The sequence below is a fragment of the Pygoscelis adeliae genome, unplaced genomic scaffold, assembly GCF_000699105.1.
Source record: "Pygoscelis adeliae isolate BGI_AS28 unplaced genomic scaffold, ASM69910v1 Scaffold19, whole genome shotgun sequence".
NCBI lineage: Eukaryota > Metazoa > Chordata > Aves > Sphenisciformes > Spheniscidae > Pygoscelis > Pygoscelis adeliae.
This window is the reverse complement of record NW_008825533.1, coordinates 1,986,633-2,006,177: the sequence shown is the minus strand read 5'-3', so window position 1 is coordinate 2,006,177 and position 19,545 is coordinate 1,986,633. Positions and strand designations below refer to the sequence as shown.

Here is a 19,545-nt window from a genome sequence, read left to right as displayed (position 1 = left end):
GTCTGCTCATTTGTGTGTCTCTGTGGAAGACAGTCTCTTTCAAATAGAATTAGGTTATATTTTGGATTTGTGTCTGCTGAACTTTGAAATCTATAAGCTCACATTTGAAGGGGCACAGCTTTCAAAAATCCATTTAATTGAGTTTTTAAAAGGATAATGAGGAAAGAAAAAGGTCAATATAGTTCTGAAAAAGAGGTGGTCTGTCATTTGTGCATATATAGGTGGTATAAACATAATTTTTAACTGTATGGAGAAAACATACTATTAGTTAGAAAAGAATGTCTAACATAAAGATTCAGAGATTAAGCTCATCTCAAATATTTGTAAGATACCTAGTGCAGATCTTTAATTATTCCCACTGCAGGATTCTCCAGCTTTCTTCTCAGGTTGCAGGAACTGATGAGCAGCAGGGACAGGATGTTGGATTACCTGGACACTGAGTCTAATTCAGTGTGATAATCCTTAACTTCTTTATCATGGGAAGCTTGTGCCATTCTACTAGCTCCAGCAGCAAGGAGATTAATTCTTCCTCTTCCCATAAAGATGAAAGAAGTCATACGTGTCACTGGCTTCTTTTACACATATTCATTTCAAAATATAAGAGCTCTTCCTAAGTGAGCTCTGTCACAACCTAATTTGAAGACTTTGCTTTGGCAGAGGAAGCATGTAAAGTATTATGTATTATCAAAACATAGGTAGGGGGAAGACTTCAAACTACTGATGTTAAAACTGTGTGAGAGATCTCTGATGAAGACTTCAACCTACCAGAGGGGGAAAAAAAAAAAAACCCTATTTGACTGACATTCATGTAGAGCCACAAGGGTCTTAAGCAAAGCTAGTGGTATGAAGGCAAGTAGCTAGAGAGTATTTTTCTTTTACAATGAAATGTAAAATCATTTGATACCTTTTATTAGTTTGATGATAACTCCAATATTTGTTTTGATGGGATTTGGAGCTTACTATATCATCAGAGTAACATTATCTATTAGTCCTACTTCAGTAATATTCCACAAAGTAAATGAAGCAATTAGCTTTGTAGCTAATAGTATCTTCATCTCGATGTATGTCAAGGTCAATGTCTAATTTAGTATTTTTCATTAAAGTTGCATTATTTCTACATGAAGAGAAGATGGATAGATAGATACCATCAAAAGTGTTAACATTTGTATTGCACTGCCTTTAATTTTACTTTTTAAAAATGTGATTATTTAGCATGTGTCACTCCATTGGAGTATATTTTTCTTTTTTTTTTTCCTCTTTATGTTTTTCATATTTCTCATTTAATCTTGTCTTAGTAAGAAATTATGATTTTTGATTTTTGATCATCTTCCTATTCTAGCACAGCAGGAAGCACACTTCTGAGTACGGAGAATCAGACTTTGAGGAAGATGTGATTGATGTAGAGTTCTTGTTTAACTACATCACCTGTAACTGCCTGGTTTTTTTGAATGTCTTTCCCACCAAAGCAGCAGCAGATTTTATATTTGGCAAAAAATGGTTACACTGTTTGGTGGAAGCATGAGAAATGGCTTGTTTTACAGATGACTATCACTGAATTGAGGAGTGGTAAAGGAAAGAGTCATTGAGGGGGTGTTGTTTGTTTGCTTTTTCTTTCTGTTATGGCTGCTATTTCAACTACTTTCTGATTTCTTGGATTTTGCTAAGCTAATGCTACACAGCTCCATTGTTAGCCATTGTACTTCAAAGTTGGCCTTTGTCACATTTTTAAGTCCAATTTATCAGAAAAATATCTGGCAAAGCGTCGGTAGACTTCTTGATGATGCACCTCAGTGCATTGTACAAAATCTTGCATGTGTTCATTGTGTCGCTGACCATCTGCACAGCCTGCCCTTGCAGACAGGCTCTGTGTCTGTCCCTGATGAAGTTTGCACTGGCACTCCAAATGAACTCATGTACAGCTCTTGCTGTCCTCCGCTGGGTGAGGAGTGGGAGAGCTGCAGTGCTTCATCAGCAATGCAGTGGAAACATAATATTTTTCCTTTTTTTCTTAAATTCTAATGCATCCCGGACACTTAGAGGGAACAGTAATTAGTGTCATACCTCACGCATACAGATACAACCCTAAGCAGATGAAAAGCCTTGACAGAGACTAGAGTTAGTCTACCACCAGAGTAGCTCTACCACCCCTTTCTCAGGAAGGACACTGTGTGGGCATCAGGACCTCAGCATCAGCCCTCTTGCTCTTCAGATCCCTTCCCACTGCACTGTGTAGCTTGCTCATGTAGATACAGCCAGCCTGTAGTAAAACTAAATAATTGAAATGAAAACAATCAGAATTTTAGGTAATGGCATTCACATACACATATTTAAATGTCCTTTACAACTGTCAATGTTTCTAAGGTTTTTTTGGTGTATTTGTTTTTTTCTCAAAAATTGAAGACCATGCAAAAAAAAGAAGCCCAAAATAAGACGAGGTATTTTAAAAAATACTTTTCATCCAGATTATCAGAGGAAAAAGTAGAAAGGTATTTGGACACTTCTTTCTATTACTTCAAAAGAATTTGTATATCCTACAAGACAAAATGAAGTAACAGTTTTCCTAAATAGGCTAATTGACTCTTTGTATATATTATCATTGTCAAAAATTACATTCTTATTGGTGAAATGATGCTTTTCTTGCTTTCCTGGCTTTTCTTGCTATAGACAAACTAGTGGTTTCTCTCAAACATGTAATTACCACTTCAGTACTGCATTATACAAGATCTTATTTTAATGAAATTTTAGTTGATTGTTCTTGTCAAAGAAGAAAACAGATAACATGATTCTGCCTTGAGCCCCTTTGCAAGTCTACTGAGGATGTACTTGTTTGATTTGTCCACCTATAAAATCTCAGAGATTTTAGTAAGAGCATCTAAAATATTTAAAACCTGCTATGCTTTAATTTAACTTTCAATATTTTTTCAAAAACAGCATGCAATTTCAATTGAATAACAGAATGATGTATTTTGGACTATACTTATTATGTTGGTTAATACCATTGGAACCGCACAAAGAAGGACTCCAAAGAGCAGCAAAGTGAATAGATCTATTACTTTGAGTGCACAATTAATCTTGTTGACATTATTTTATATGAACATGGATAAAAATGCCTGGAAAGCATACCACTGAATTCTACCGCTCATTAATATTGATCAAATGTTGTTGTTCTCTTTGTGTTGGAAGCCAATTAAAGATTACCTGCAAAAGTATTACAGTGCTATTGATTTAAAAAAACAAATCCCTGAAGTCCGCTGTTTTTTGAAAATTAGTTGACAAATTTAGTTTGGTTTTTTTTTTGGTAAGGAAGGATGTTTTTGAACTTGCTGCTATAGATCTGAGAATATTCATCAGATTATCAGGGAATTAATTATCCAGCATTCAATACAATGTTATTTAAAAGCCTGTACATCCCTATGGAAGTTAGTTGGGACCTCGCATCATCTGGCAGCAGTGCCTAGATCTTACATACTATTTTTGATGCTTAAATGGAATGATGGCAGGATTAGTGCCCAGATCCTTCAAGACACTCAAACCTGCATAACTTGCATCAGGGATCCTGTAGACTCAGTAAAAAAAAAAAGAATCATATGCTTGAAGGTTCATGCAATTTAAATATCCTGAAGATGTGTGAGCTCAGAGTATGATCCTCTGGAGAACTGGGAGAAACAGGGTATGATGATACAGGCTTTTTAAAGTTTCAATCATTCATTCTTTTAGAACACAGATGAGTTAACACGTCTTTTTTAGGAAATGGGTGTTAACTAGTGAAAATTAGATGATTGTTGTTTACTAGTGTCAGTGCATTTAATTACTCTCAAAATCATTTTTGAACTACCAGTTTCTATTAAAAAAAAAAAAAATTACTCAACATTTAGATGGAAAATACTGCTATTATATGTCTATGACCAAATAACAACTATAATCAGGCAAAAAAAGTGTTCATATTGTTGGTGTGGAGTTTTTTTTCAGTAGGAAGGCATTGTAGAAGCCTAAGATTAGTTAGAAATACTGGCGTGCACCAGTATATTTATTACTGTGCACCTCAAATGACCTTTTAAGTCTTTGTACTTTGGACTGATCTGAGAAACTGCAAAATCTAAAGAAAGTCAGTGAAAGTATGCTGAACATGTGCTTAACAAGCCATATGGAGAAAGCAGGAAGCAAAATGAGAAAGAATTATTAAAAGGTTTATTGTTCTTGGAAGATTAGAGATTCGCTTGCACAGAAATAATTGACATATGAGACTACCTGCAGGTACTCCCCAAACAGCAGCACTATGATAGAGACTTGAAAAAAAAAAAATACACAGCTCATATTCATTGGGAGACCAAAATTGCAAATTATTAAACATGTTTCTTCCCAAAATATTACAGAGGAGAAATAACATGATCAGACATTGTGATACTTGAAAGCCATGAGTCTTCCTAGACCTGTTAAGTGATATCTGTTGTCTGGAATTAAGAATGTAGTTTACCATTATATTTAAAGTGTAATGCACAATGTGGATGGGGAAAGGCAAAAAAGGCACCAGCCAGTCTCATCCTTTTCATCTTCATGATTTTTGCCTTTTTTTACTACTAATTGCATTTAGAATAAGCTGCTATATATTCATGTCATATTTATTGGGTTTGGTGAGACATATCCCATGTTTAATGATGTGCACAAGCGTAACTTCTGCAGGATTGTGTCCTGGAACAAGCTGATGACGTCAGTTGTAATAGAAATGTGCACATGGATAGTTCCTCAAATTGCTATAACCACCCAGGCAATTATAACTGGGGAATGTGTTCTGACATCCTTGTCATTCTGTTAATTTGCAAATTAATATTTTCTTAGAGAGTGAAATTTTCACTAATGTGACATTCTGAATGGATGCTGTTGCTGTGAACATCTGTCAAACCTTGGGTTTGTCATTGAAGACATAAACTAATAGGCAGACCCTCAGAAACGTTAAACTTATAGCTCTTTTAAGCTTAAATCATTCAATTCCCAGTGCTGATTGTCAGTGAATTATGCTGTGGAAAGAAGTTCTGTTCTTTTTTTTTTTTTTTAAATACAATTTTAAGTGGGTGAATAATTATGACATTGCATTTCAATAAGCAAAGATTAACACCTTTCTGTGTACCTGGCAAAGATTGCAAATAACTTACTTTATACTGAATTCACAAATCTTTTCTCACACAAACTTACACATGAGGCTGTCCAATCAATGATTACCAGTTCTTCAAAGTAAGATTAGAAAAAAGATTTATCAAAATGCTAAAGTGTTTTCTTCTCGTAGGAGGTATGTTACAGGTAGTATTAGTAAGATAATAACATGTAAAAGGTTTTAAACACATGCCATTAAATGAACAAACTTTAGGCCTCAGTTCAAAAGATGCTGTTATTTAAAGGTGTGTATAGTCATTGCAAACCCAACAAATTAGATCTCACTGCTGAAATTTAGGGATCCTAGCATGTGGTTAGTTGGGAAAGAAAAAAATTAGTCAGAAGATCTTTTTGAAATCAGCTTGAAGTGGATATGTTAAAAAGGCACTCAATGGAAAAAGAATAGTTGGTTTAGTAGCTGCTAACTGCTGGCCCAGATAGTCACATACTCAGAAAGTCACCCAAAGCCATAGCAAAGATCTCCTCAAACTATTAACTTGACATGTAGTGATTATTCAGGGATATTGTACATGTCATTCTGTACATGATAGGCACGTTTGATTAATACATATTTCCTCAGTGGTATAAAAGTTAGAATGCCTGTTATCTTTAATAGGAGAGCAAGATTTAGCTTCTCTGTCTCCTGTCTTCTCTTACATTAAAAAATAATGTTGTGATTAATGAGTAGTGACATGCTTCATATTTTTTCTTGTTCATAAAAATCTGTGCTGGCAAGTTATCTGAACTAAATGAAGGGTATATTTTAGTGGCTTGGTGGAATATGAAGGTCTACATAAGGGATTTTATTTCTTTAATGAATGCATATAAATGACTGAAATTATTGTGGTTGTTATTATGCATGCATATATTCTTCTCTCTTTTTTCCCCTCTCTCAGGACCCTGCCTTCCTAATCCATGTCATAATGGTGGGATATGTGAAATTAGCGAAGCGTACCGAGGTGACACATTCATAGGATATGTTTGTAAATGTCCAGAGGGATTCAATGGGATTCACTGCCAGCACAGTAAGTTCCACATGGTAACTTTTATTGTATTTATAGATAGGAGCCTTTTTATTGCTTGCAATGTTGAGGGTTAATATTGGATCAGGTTTTCTGAGGTATATCAGTCTTTGGCCTTTATATTATGAGCCAGCTAATACTACCGAGTACTACTACTACCTTCAAAAAATGACCTTACTTCCAACTTACTGGACACAACAGTGCATAATTTTCAATGCATATTCTAGAGCATGGTAAGGAAAGGTACCCACATCTAGCACAGATTTAATATAAAAGCATATTTGAAATAGTAGGTATCTCTTCTTATCTTGTAATTGTTTGTGGGTTTGTTTTGATTAATGCTAGACAAAAGTGGAAAGAATAACTGAAAACAAATTTGTGAATAAATATGTCTTCTTCATCTTTCTTTACCTATGCACTTATAAATTATGAAGAAATGTTTTGAATCATGATACGTAAATTCAAGGGTAGAAGTTCAGACTTAAATCAGATGTATATTTAATCCTACTTAAAATACAGTATCTGCACCTCTTTCTAATCATTATCATTTATTTGAAGAGTTTTTCCTGGTTTCAGGTCAGATTAGGAGCAGCAGGTCGGTATCCTAGTCTTAGAGAGTACAGTTACAGAACTGACAAGTAGCCATATGGAAAAAAAAAATCTTGAGATTTCAATAATATCTCATGGGGGAATTATATAGTAAGATCTACACTTCACCAAGAAAAAAATTTAAGAAGTAAATAGATGTTGCATTTTTTGTGCTTAGCTGAAAATTAGATACATATTTATCTAATTAATGTAATCAGAAGTTCTGTGTGCTCAAAACCAATTAGTAAGAGCTATGCGTATTCATCTGCAAGTGACTGATCGAATCATATCCTAACCTATAAACGTAATCTGCATTATCTATTTGTCACTTAAATAGAAGCTGAGATTTTTTCATATGTAAAATTCATTTAGAACAAGTGCTTGCCTAAGGAGAAACTCATGTGCCAAATTTGTGTTTTATTTTGTGCAGTAAAGCACAACATATTTCTTAAAATCTCATGTTATTGATGCATTTGGAAGTCGACTGTTACTCAGTTAGAAGGTTAAAAGCTCAAACAAACAGTGAAGAATCCAGTTCCATTTGCACATAAAAGATAAATCCACTCATTCAAATCAGAGTGAATAAGCGCTGAATCCAGTCTACCTTAATTAAGTGCTCCATTTAGATACTTGTCTATAATTTGAAGTGCCAGGAACCAATACAGTCCAGCTCAAATAACTACTTATGTTCATTATGTCCCTTATATACTCAATGGAAAGTGTCTCCAAAGACCTGAATATGGATATTCAATTTCATTAATTTTGGCCACACTCTCTCCCTCAGTTAATTAGGTAGGTAACATAGGCAGTCCCACTAACTTAATCTAGTTAAATTATGTATCTCTCTCTTCCACTGGGAGTATGGAAATATTGGATATTATCCACTCCTTTGGGATCTATTCTGTCTAGCCCTGATTCTGGGGATGGCCGTCTAGTGGAGCTCACTGCTAGCAACAGTCATACTGACTTTCTTTTGTTTTAATGGACATATCATTAGAGCACTCAGTCAAGATGGGGGACTGAGTACATAGTGTAATCTTGATGGCAAAGGATAGCGTTGACAGCCTTTATACCATATAGCCAGGAGTTCAAGGGTCTCAAGACCAGGAGAGCAGGCAAGATTATGCCTAGCTGCAACTCAAGAGTTATACCAGCTTAAGAATTGTACCTGGGCTAAACTGTGAGTGCAGTACCTTGTGGCTCCCAACCTTGTTCCTTGTACTTGCATGCATTTTACCTAAGTCTGCCACCTGATAAGTGAAGCAAAAGTCATTAGAGAGTGGAAAGATAAGAAGCTGTACCTTCATCCCTGTGACTGCTTTAAGTGAGGGTACAGGCAGACCGCTTCTGTGTGCCATTGATGTCCAGTCATATGGAGGAGATGATGTGAAAACATCCTCAAGTGGCCTAATGTTCTCAGGCATGCTCAATCATGAGACCAGTCACGTAGTCAACATGTGATGCACAGCGATTCTCCTTCCATTAAATGTGAAAGAGGTGACCTTTGTTAAGGATGCAGTGAAGTGAATAACACCACAAATTTTCATCAAGAAAAATGCATGCTTAACATGTGCTGCCTGGAAAATATCATCTGTTCTTACCTAATTCATGAAGAAAACATACAGTAGTGCATTACGGAGTGATTCATCATAGTTGTTTGCTGCGTCCCCAGTATCCTTTTAAAAATATTCAGGTATATAACAGTTAGCTAATGATGCTGATAATCAGTAAGTGTATTTATGCCAACTTCAGAATAAAGTAGAGCTCTCACACGGGTGATTCAGATTTGCTGTGGCGAGACTAGAACCCAAGAAGGCAGCTAAAGAGATTTGAGGTAAGACACGTTTATGTGAACAGTTACTCTTTGGGGGACAATGAAATTCAGTCCTTTTCAGATAATCTCGTTTAAGATGTGATAACAAATCATATGCAATGTATAGGTGTTCAGAGGGTCTCTGAGGATGTCACCTCTGAGAAGCAGTGGAGGAGGACTCTGCAATCAGGAAGAAGTATAGGACTTCCATTGGTGGACTTAATATAACTCTTTTATATGATATCACTTTAGCTCAATTCACAAAGTTCCTTTCATACAAATTCCTCTGCTTCATAAAGGTTATCAATTCAATTCTGAACCCACTGTAAATCAATTAAGAAGTCTGTCAAAGTAGTTCCATCATAAAAGGTAAATTAAAATGACCTTATTGCAAGACACGTATCTTCATCTAAACTGTTAAGATTTCCAAAAATTACATTATACTTCTCTTGTACAAGGTTTTTTATCTTGGATTTCTTTCATGTCTAATATTCTGTTGCTAAATCAATTAGGCTAGGTGATTGATTTTGCAGTCGGGGTACATTCCCAAAGTTGGTATTCTGTCATTTGCATCAACAAACATCCTGTCAATATTTCTGAGATTCCTTGACCTTTTACCAATGTAAATAATTAATATGTAAATTATAAAAGAGATCATTTGCAATTTCACTGATTGTATATTCTAGATTTATTGCAAAACTGGTATTAATTGGCAATGGTTGTCTGAAAAGATTCCGATTCCCCAGTGGCAAAAAAGAAAACAAAATTTCCCATTTCAGGACTCATAAACTAACCAATGTTTGGATAGGAAAGTCTTCTTCAGGTAGAAACCTGAGCAGATTTTTGTGGCAATACCCAAGAACAATATGTTCTTTAAATATTCCTTCGTTATTTAAGAGGCATTTACTTACCTGCTTGGTATGAAGATTCTTCCCAAACCCTGTCCAGGTTGCAATTTGTCATGCTGTTAATGTATGGCAATCTGGCTTTCAAATGTGCTATTGACAGTGTCTAGCGACAAGGAGAGTGGAGTTGTTTGCAAGAACAACCTTGAGGTAAGGCAAGTCTCCCTACGTTCTTGCTACACTGAGAAAGCAGCTCTTCCAGAGAGTAACTTAGAGCACTTAAATTCCTGAAAATAGCATCCAACTCATGCCCAGGAAGACTAGGGTGTACTCCATGGTGGTGAAGCTCATTCTTAAGAGCGGCAAATTATTTTGTTCCTTCAGGATCACTTTGGCTGAAAGCTATGTAAATACATGGCCTTGTCATTCACCAGAAAACAGCATGTAATCATTGGGTGTGTTATAATTCCCTTTTCTTTAACCATGGACTTCAAGAAAGTCAATCTTCCAAGATCTTTCCGGCTTTTATTGAAAAAGGCCTACTGCTATTTATGAACCAGCATCCATTGTTAAACTATTATCAACCTCACTAATCACTCTTCTTATGACAGATGAAAATGCTGGACCAATAGTTGCTGTTCAGTAAATTAATGCCTTCATCTACATATAGAGGGATTATACTGTCACCTATTAAAACAGCCTAGAAATACAGTTCTGCAGAACAAGTCAAAATCCAGGGAAATACCCAGAAGACTGAAATGGACCGTTTTTCCATGAAAAAAAAAAATAATTCCATAACACTGAGAGATATAGCCAATATGCATTATTGTGATTATCAGATAGAGATTGCCTGCTGAAAAAACAGGAAACTGAAACATTAGTAACAATATATGTCAAAGTGTGAGTTACTGGCTGCCACTCAACTAACTGAAATGACACAGAGATCCAACCAGAAAAAATCAAGTTTGAAACAATAAAGAGTTCAGATTTAAGGGTTTGATTTGGATGTGGTTTTATATTCTGAGGATCATTAACTCTGTCAGCTATAACTAAATGCCTTGCACTCCAAGAAGAATAAAGGTTATTAATCAAACACATTTAATAATGTAAGCAAGCACTTCCCAGTGTTTGTACAGAGTACTCTGCTTTCTACCTCCCCGTCATAGATGGTCTGTGATATTCACATCTGCTACATTAATGTATTGGGAACCTGCACAGATGGGGGCCATGTGGCAGAGCATCAGCTCACGTTTTGATAGTACGTTGAGGCATCATCCCAACTACCCACAGGGCACTGGCTTTTAACTGCGGGGCTGCAACTGGAAAGGCCGGTGGCCATGCATTTCTGGCCAGTTGACATGATATATAATCTCCAGCTTCAGCTCTACCAGCAAATTCAAATCCTAGTGACTTTTCCAGCTACTAGGAATAAATATATGTGAGCTGTAGATCATCCTGTGGCATGGATTTTGTGTGTTACAATGAGCAAGTGCTTTTGATAAACCATTCCTGGCTGCAGTTTGGTGGTAGAGCACTCCAGAAACCATTCACACAGGTGGTTTTGATCCAGCTGTCTTGTTTTGGAGGCTAAAACCAATTGTATCTTGCTCAGATGCAGTTTGTTCCAAGCCAGTGGGCTCCCTAGCTGAGTGGGCAAATTTAATGTACTAGGGTAGATAGAGTTGCACCATACAGGATGTTCATCCTGTGCTTCTGCTGATGAACACTCACCATGGCTTCTCTTTTAATATCTGTTTGGGCTTGGGGAGTTCTAAATCTAACCCAGGTGTTCATTTTTATTTTGTGTGAGGGGTTCATTGTAGTTAGCTGTATGCATAGTTTTAACAAATTACACTAGCAATAAGTTATTTAATGTAGTAGCAATAAGCTATATAGTATAGTAGTAGTAAGTTACATGTATAAGTATGTCTTTGGGAGCTTACACGTCTAAGCATTTTTGAGCTGAAGTTTGAAAACTGTTCCTGTGTCCGATCAGGTGCTTAGGTAAGCAATCAAGGAAGACAGATATGCCATTACACTATCTTCTAGAATTTTACTTAATTAAAATGTATGAGAAAGCAGGTAATTTGAAAGACCTCTAAGAGAGATCACTAATAAAGAAGAAAAAAGTAAATAGCCAGTAAAGGCTATTGGAAGAAAAGTCAATAATATATTGTTCCTAAAATGGAAACTGTGTAAGGGGGCAAAAACTGGACCACAAAAATGGCAGAACCACCAGGTGTGGGAGCACAGCAAATGTTTGCCCCATTTGCAGAAGTCCAGGAAAACTTTTGTGTGAAACTGCCAGAAAAACAAATGCTCTAATGAGGTAAAAAAATGATGGGTTTGTCGGTTGAAAACAAAGAAAGTTTTGATGATGAATCTTCTCACAACAAGTGTGTGGTGAGATTGAACAACAGTGACAACAATTTTTGGGCTATTGGAAGTAGGGGTTTGTTTTTCTTGAAATCCAAACAAATATCTTGGTTAAAGCAGTAGGTGACTGAGATAAGACTACCTGAAGCTCAGAGAGAAAAAGCATTAAATCTCAGGTAATAGACAAACACTGGATGCTTCACAGGAGGGGTCAAGACACACCCACCATGAAAGGAAGGGGCATAACTTGTCCCCTACTTGAAGATTTTATTTCATTCTGTAATAGCCAGAGATTAGCTTAAAATCCCAGGTAGGAAGTATATCATATACCCTCCACTTTTGTTTCACTCTTGTTAGCATTTGCTAATATAGCACTGTTATTCTTCTCATTCATACACACTTCCAATAGGTTTTTTTTTCTTGTTGAGTTACTGACCTTAAGAACTTCCTGATGCATTCAATTGCATAGTCTAATTATGCTGTATATTGAAAAAAATCCCTTTTCAATTTCAAACCTGCTGTCTTTCAACATCTTTAAATGTTTCTTTCTTTGTGTATTATAAGACTAGAAGAAAAGCAGCTTTTGAGTGCCTTCTGTATGCCACTTATTATTTTGCATACATTTGTCATGTTCCCTCTTATTTTTTCCTATGCAAACAGTTAAAATTGTTTCCTTTTCTGTTTCACATGAGAGTTTTTCCAGGACTTTTAAATTATTCCTCTGTGGCCTTCTCAAAACCCTTTTTGTTCTGTGGTATATTTTACTGTGCAGTGACCTATACTGAAGACAAAGTTGTGCCATTTATTTGGTAGAAGATCCTTACAGTACTTTCTATATTCTTTATGCAGCATTTTGTTGGAAGTTTCTTTTCAATTTTTCCTGTTTTAACCAGAACTGGATGTTGAGCTGAGGCTTTTATTAAGCTGCCTTCTTTGATGCCTAAGTTTCTTTCATAAGATGTCATAGTGGGAGGAAATAGATCTTCCTGATTGCTTTTGGGTTTTATGAGGATATTGAACAGAGGGGTGGATTTCTTATGACCTGTATACTGACTAAACTATACAATGAATGGTACTTTTAAGAAGATGTGGGTTTCTATGGTATAAAAGTCACTTAGGCTGCCAATAGCCATTATAAACATCTTTTGTAGGAGGGTAAATCACTCTTCCCTTAATTACTGTCTTTCTTAAGGATTAGTATTATTTTACTGTGGAAGGAAATTAATGTTCGAACAATACATGAATTGTTGTTTGATTGTAAAAGAAATTAAATTTGTTCATGTTCTGCATTAAAAAGATAACATATAGAGATATTTTGCACATACAAGTTCCTCTTTATATTTGAATTATTAGTAAATACTGAATTAAAAATGATCTCTTTAAATTCAGTAATCGTTATCCCATTGTAATGTCAACATCACACACTCTCTTTTATAACATAAAAGAGAGATATTACATTATATTATATTATATTATAATATTATAATATTTCTTTTCAGTGGGTTTCCTCAGAGTGAGAATAACTGTTTGTATTCCTGAATACATTACACAAAAATACTAGCAATGAGTCTTGCTAATGCTGCATGAAAACACTTTTAAAAAAAAAACCACAAAGATTCCCTTTTAGATGTTCAATAACTAGACTGCTTTTCTGAAAGTGATGTGTAAATGGTCTTACATGGCTTTGTGAAATGAGAATGTGGAAGAATATATGGATTATGCTGTTACACTCATTTTGTAACAGATAAATATTGTAAGGAAATGATGAGTAGTTTACGACTTATATGAGGTTCTTCAGTAACAGACAGGGAACTGGACACTGTGATTCATCTGGTGCCTTGCACTCCAACTTCAATGTTGTTTTTTTTTTTTTTTCCTTAAGCTATCATACCAGAGTTTGGAGTTTACATTTCTTACATATAGTGTCTCATACATTAATGTTTCAATACAGACAAGGTATTTCAGATAAAGGTATGATGATGCACTCATCATTCAAACTTCAGTTTACATCAATAGAAGGTTTTCTTGGATAAAAGCAGCAACAATGAATTCGGTATCTCTTGATGTGTTACGCTCACTGTTTATCACTTAATACTGCATTATTCCATGCAGTATCTACTCTATAAGTATTTTCAGTTTCCTTCAAGATTATGCATTCAAACAAGCAAAAGCTATTATCTAGGACCTCAATGTAATTTTATTCTTTTTTGTTGTCCTTTTTCAGGTTCCCTTTCATACTTACCAAAAAATACATGTTCATTTCAATTGTGTTACGAAAAATGGAACAAGATTGTTTTCTTCACTGGAAAAGGTCATTTTGTAATATCCAAATGCTAGTCTTTCCTTCCCTTTTCAGAACTTGAGTCTACAAAATAAGCCTTTCTTACTGCTTTGCTTTCTGTATTTCATTTCCAAAATTCAATATTCTAGTTTTGGCAGCTTTCCAGAAGTGCGATGATTGTGCATTTTCTTTTTGTTCAGTCTTAGCCTTCTCCATGCGAATGCTCTCAATGCTCTCTTAGCAAGGATTTGGCATAGAAAGACTCTGCAAAGGAAAACAGACTTTAAATGGAATAACAGTGATTGGAAAACCTCAACTCACCTTGTTTGTTAGTGTGGTTCTTTAAATAGCGTTACTGATCCTAACTGATCTCTGTTACTGTAAACTTTCACCTTCACATTTGTCAGTTTGACAAGCAATACACTTTGTGAATGAACCTGCTTTCCATCTCTCTATACTATTCAGTCAAAAAATGCTTGTTATTGAGAGCAATATCCTTGGCTTTCTGTATGGTCAGAAGCCCTTTTCTTAATGCTTTGAACATGAGTTGCTTTGACACAGCCTTGAGATGCTAAGTGACTTATAACATTGGGTTGTTCCCAAATTGTCATTTACACAACTTTTCTTCAAGAAAGTGCATCAAGAAGAAACTCTTAATTGTAACCACATTATTACACCAGTATGTAATTATTATTGTTGAATGTGTTAATATTTGCTACTCTCACCCAATAGATGATATAGATAATAGAAACATAGAATCATAGAATGGTTTGGGTTGGAAGGGACCTTCAAAGATCATTTAGCTCCAGCCCCCCTCCCACGGGCAGGGATACCTTCCACTAGATCAGGTTGCTCAAAGCCTCGTCCAACCTGGCCTTGAACACTTCCAGGCATGGGGCATCCACAACTTCTCTGGGCAACCTGTGCCAGTATCTCACCACCCTCATCGTAAAAAAATTCTTCCTAATATCTAATCTAAATCTACTCTCTTTCAGTGTAAAATCATTGCCCCTTGTCCTGTCACTATGGGCCCTGGTTAAAAAGTCTCTCCATCTTTCTTATAAGCCCCCTTTATATATTGAAAGGCTGCAATAAGGTCTCCCCAGAGCCTTCTCTTCTCCAGGCTGAACAGCCCCAACTCACTCAGGCTTTCTCCACAGGAGAGGTGTTCCAGCCCTCTAACCATTCTCATAGCCCTCCTGTAGAGGAGGATCCATTCTGACAAGTCCATGTCTTTCTTGTACTGGGGACCCCAGAGCTGGGTGCAGTCCTTGAGGTGGGGTATCATAAGAGTGGAAGCAGAGAATCACCTCTCTTGACCTGTTGACCACGCTTCTTTTTATGTAGCCCAGAATACAATTAGTTTTCCTGTCTGACATCGCACATTGATGACTTATGTCCAATTTTTCATCCACCAGTATCCCCAGTCCTTCTCCACAGGGCTGCTCTCAATCCATTCTTACCCCATTCTGTGTTGATATTAGGGATTGCCCCGACCCAGGTGCAGGACCTTACACTTGGCCTTGTTGAACTTCATGAGATTCACATGAGCCCACTCCTCAAGCCTGTCAAGGTTCCTCTGGATGGCATCCCTTCCCTCCAGCACGTCAACTGCACCACTTAGCTCGGTGTCATCTGCCAACTTGCTGAGGGTGCACTCAATCCCACACAAGAGAACAATCGGTGAACCACAATAGAATTATGGATGGTTAGAGGAAGAACACAGGAAAACTGCAGCTGAACAAAGCATCTGTTCTCTGTTCCTTCTCCACTTTTTTTGCCCATTTAGGTAGATACAGGAAATTATAAGATAATTTTAGCTATTGTGACGGTTTAGGATCAACACAGCCACACCGCAGCTTTAAAGGAAGGATTGCTTTCAATCTTCGTTGCGCTCGCAGATTCATTACAGATATACCAGCGCATTTCTGTAAGGAAGATAATGAAGATAAATGAAATCTTGAAATGAAATCTCATTATTTAATGAGACAAAACTTACCATTTAGAATTTTGTCACACAGTTGCACAGTCTGATCCATCTGTGTAAGAAGCAGCTGTTAGAAAAAAATGAGTTTTGTAATTTAGATCTTTTTCCCGTTTTTTCTTTTTATTGTTCTGCTGCTGTAAGAGCTACTGTGCTCAACCACCTGTGTGTGTAGGTGTGTCAAGGATGAGGAATTAAAATATTGTATTTGTGTTAGGAACTCATGCTGGCATATGGCTGTGCAGTTCCCTATTACTTTACAGAATATTAGTATTTCCATTGTTCATTGAACTTGTTGAAAATTTTATGACTGACTTTAATTTTTGGAACTTGAACAATTCACTTGAACAATTTTTTCTAAAAATTAAGAAAGAAAAATTTGAGTCATCAGGTCTTGTTTTTATACTATAGACACAGTAAAGAGTTTGAAGAAGCCGAAGAACTTTTAGAAGGATGATCCCGAAATATATTCAGTACTCTAGTTACTCTTTTGAAATTATAAGTAGTATTTATTAATGTGGATACACTTTTGAGATCAGTGGGTTTATTTGTAAGTAAGCGGTATATAGAGGGAGAGAAGGATATAGCGTCAGGCTCATTACCTATGTGTGCAAAACTTGAAAAAACAGTACTTGGACTTGAAGCTCAATATAATGAGGTAATAGTGTAATAGTATATACCAATCTGCATTACAAATGTATTCCCTTTGTATTCATAAAATATCCCAAGCAAAACTCATGGTGCTGTCACATTTGCATATGAATACCCAGGATATTCTTCTAGCTTGCATTTATTCTGATGTGCTAAATAACATACAATTATTTCTGTAGTGCATCTGGATGGGTGTTTTAGTTTGAATCAGGAGTGCATTTTAAAAGAAAATCTCTTGATCATCTCCACTTACTGTGCTTTGCTTCATGTGACAGCAGTCTCAGAGCACAAGAACTGGATGCCTTTGAGATTTAAATAATCTAAAAGAAAATAGTCTGGCAGTCTAAAATTCCTCGTGCACACGCTAGGAATTGACATAAAACATTCCAGTGAGTAAATGGGTATTCCGTCCACCCAGCCAGCCTAGAACTTGTACAGAGAAAACATCCCTGAGATATGTGTAGGGACGTGCAGATGTTGTGTCCTCAGCTCAAATCATTTCACTCTACAACTGTAATTCTGTAAGACCACACTACTTACAAATGTAGATATAACCTGTCTGTGCCTACGTTTTTTCTCCAAGTACACGGAAAAAAATGAATAGATCTTGTTTATCTTCCTTTTCTTATGACTTGTTAATGTCTGACATCACGAGATACACTTGGTTTTCTGCAGTCTCATGATCTGGCCTGAATTTTCTTTAATCCTCTAGTCTGATTGCCTGATACTGTCAAAAGTGATGGTGCCCATCTTCCCTGAGAATATATCCCCATCAGACTTCAGTCTGAATCATCTCACCAGGCTTGTCTGGAAGTGTACAATCTAACCAGAAGAAGGGATTTTCAGTGGGATCAGATCACTGAATGTAGCCACACAGCTGCTAGGTCCTAGAGAAGTGGGGAGACAGGAACATGCAGAGGGACATAAAAGGTTGAATTGGCAGCTCTCCGTTCCTAACAGATTAGATATAATACTGAAACTGATACACCCCCTTTTGGTGAGTGCTGTTAATAAGAGCAAAAATACTCCTAAGGCTTTCCAGAGGAGATTATTATTTCTTACTGTGACACTTTTCTGCACAAGAGCACAGAGCTTCTGTGACTCTAACCATCAGTAGTTGCTTATCATCTCAGAAGGACTTCTGCTGGGATCTGTGCTTGGCCATGAATGAGCAAAAATGATAGCATTCAGGAACTGGCCCCTTACAACAAAGCATTGGCAGTGAATTGATGTTGCGTGGTCCAGATGTATATGCATTACACCATAAAAGAGAATTCAAATTGCTATTTACCTGCAAATAATAGATAAGTTTTGTAATCTTGTCAGGTTTCATTTTATCCTCAACACAAGTCAGTAAGGCATCTGGTTCTGAAAATGTGTTCTATGTGATCCTTCCGTGTGTGTAGCAGAGCTGTTTATGCATACAATCATTACTCTCATGTAATTATTAGAGTCTATTTAGCAGCAGTATTCTCTTCCAATACCAGTAGTTTTCACTGTTAGAGAGAAATTAGTCTGCTCTTTTCTCATCTTTTCTTTTTTTGTCAGTCATACTTAAGGGATCTTCAGAATAACACTGCAGAAGACATACACCAAAATGAGAAAAAAGTCAAAGGTGAAAAGAATTTTTGCCTGAATCTAAAATTTAGAGTTTACAGTATTTATTTCTGACTTCATTATTTCAGTGCTCTAACAGAGAGAAAATCTCCTTCTATTTCTCAGCAAAAATAAAGATCTTTTACAGGGATTGTACCACCCATGGCTCTAAGTTATGGTACAGATTATATGTATAGACTGGAAGGCAATTCCTTAGGTGCAAAACATAGTTGTGGAAAAGGCACAAACCTATTTGGATAGGTCTTATTTGATGTGATCATCAAGCAAAGGTGACATTGCCTGGGCCAGCTGCTATAAATACAAGTTCCAGTTCTGAGAGATGTTTTTAGTGCAGGACATATAACTCTCTGTGAGTCACGAAGAACAACTGGGGTGTATGTGTCATGAGATAATTGAGCTGTCAGTCAGATGGAGACAGAAGTCACTGCAATAAATATTTCCTTTCCTGTATTAGACAGTCATTGGTGATGAGAGGAAACGACTTCATACACATTTTGCATCTTTTATGGGGAGGGAGATGTGGTCTTCCTTTTCACCCTTGCAGAGGAGACACGGAAATTACCATAGTCCAAAAGATAAAATGATTGATAAGTGCTTAGCAAATAAGTATTAGCCACAGATAATACATACTATATACATGGCATATATACCATGTGCATATATCACAGAATCACAGAACTGTTTAGGTTGCAAGGGACCTCTGGAGATGACCTAGTCTAACACCCATCCTCAAGCAGCATCAACCAGAGCAGGTTGCCCAGGACCATGTCCAGTCATGTTTTGAATATTTGCCCAGATGGAGACTTCACAACCTTTCTCTGGTGTTTGACCACTCTCACTGTAAGAAAGTATGTTCAGATGGAATTTCCTGTATGTTAAGTAGAGCCCGTTGCCTCCTGTCTGGTCAGTGGGCACCGCTGAGGAGAGTCTGGCTCTTTTGTCTTCATTCCTTCCCATCAGATATTTATATACGTGGGTGAGATTCCCCCAAGCCTCCCCTTCTGCAGACTGAGCAGTCTCAACTCTCTCACCATCTCCTTGCAGGTCAGATGCTCCAGTTCCTTAGTCATCATGGCCCTGTGCTGGACAGACTCCAAAAAGTCCGTGTCTTTTTTGTAGTGGGAAGCCCAGCACTGGACACAGCACTCCAAATGCCTCATGCCTAGAAGTGTTCAAGGTCAGGTTGGATGGGGTTTGAGAAACCTGTTCTGTGAAAGATG

At 36.7% G+C, this 19,545-nt stretch overlaps 1 protein-coding gene across 1 annotated transcript in view; it reads left to right on the top strand.

The window, feature by feature from the left end:
- The window catches only part of EDIL3 (EGF-like repeats and discoidin I-like domains 3), a 190,868-nt gene that overhangs the window by 57,263 nt on the left and 114,060 nt on the right, over positions 1–19,545 (top strand). The window contains exon 4 of the mRNA XM_009331792.1: positions 6,045–6,173. Coding sequence (XP_009330067.1) covers positions 6,045–6,173 — 129 coding nt within the window. The remainder of the gene's footprint in view (positions 1–6,044; positions 6,174–19,545) is intronic.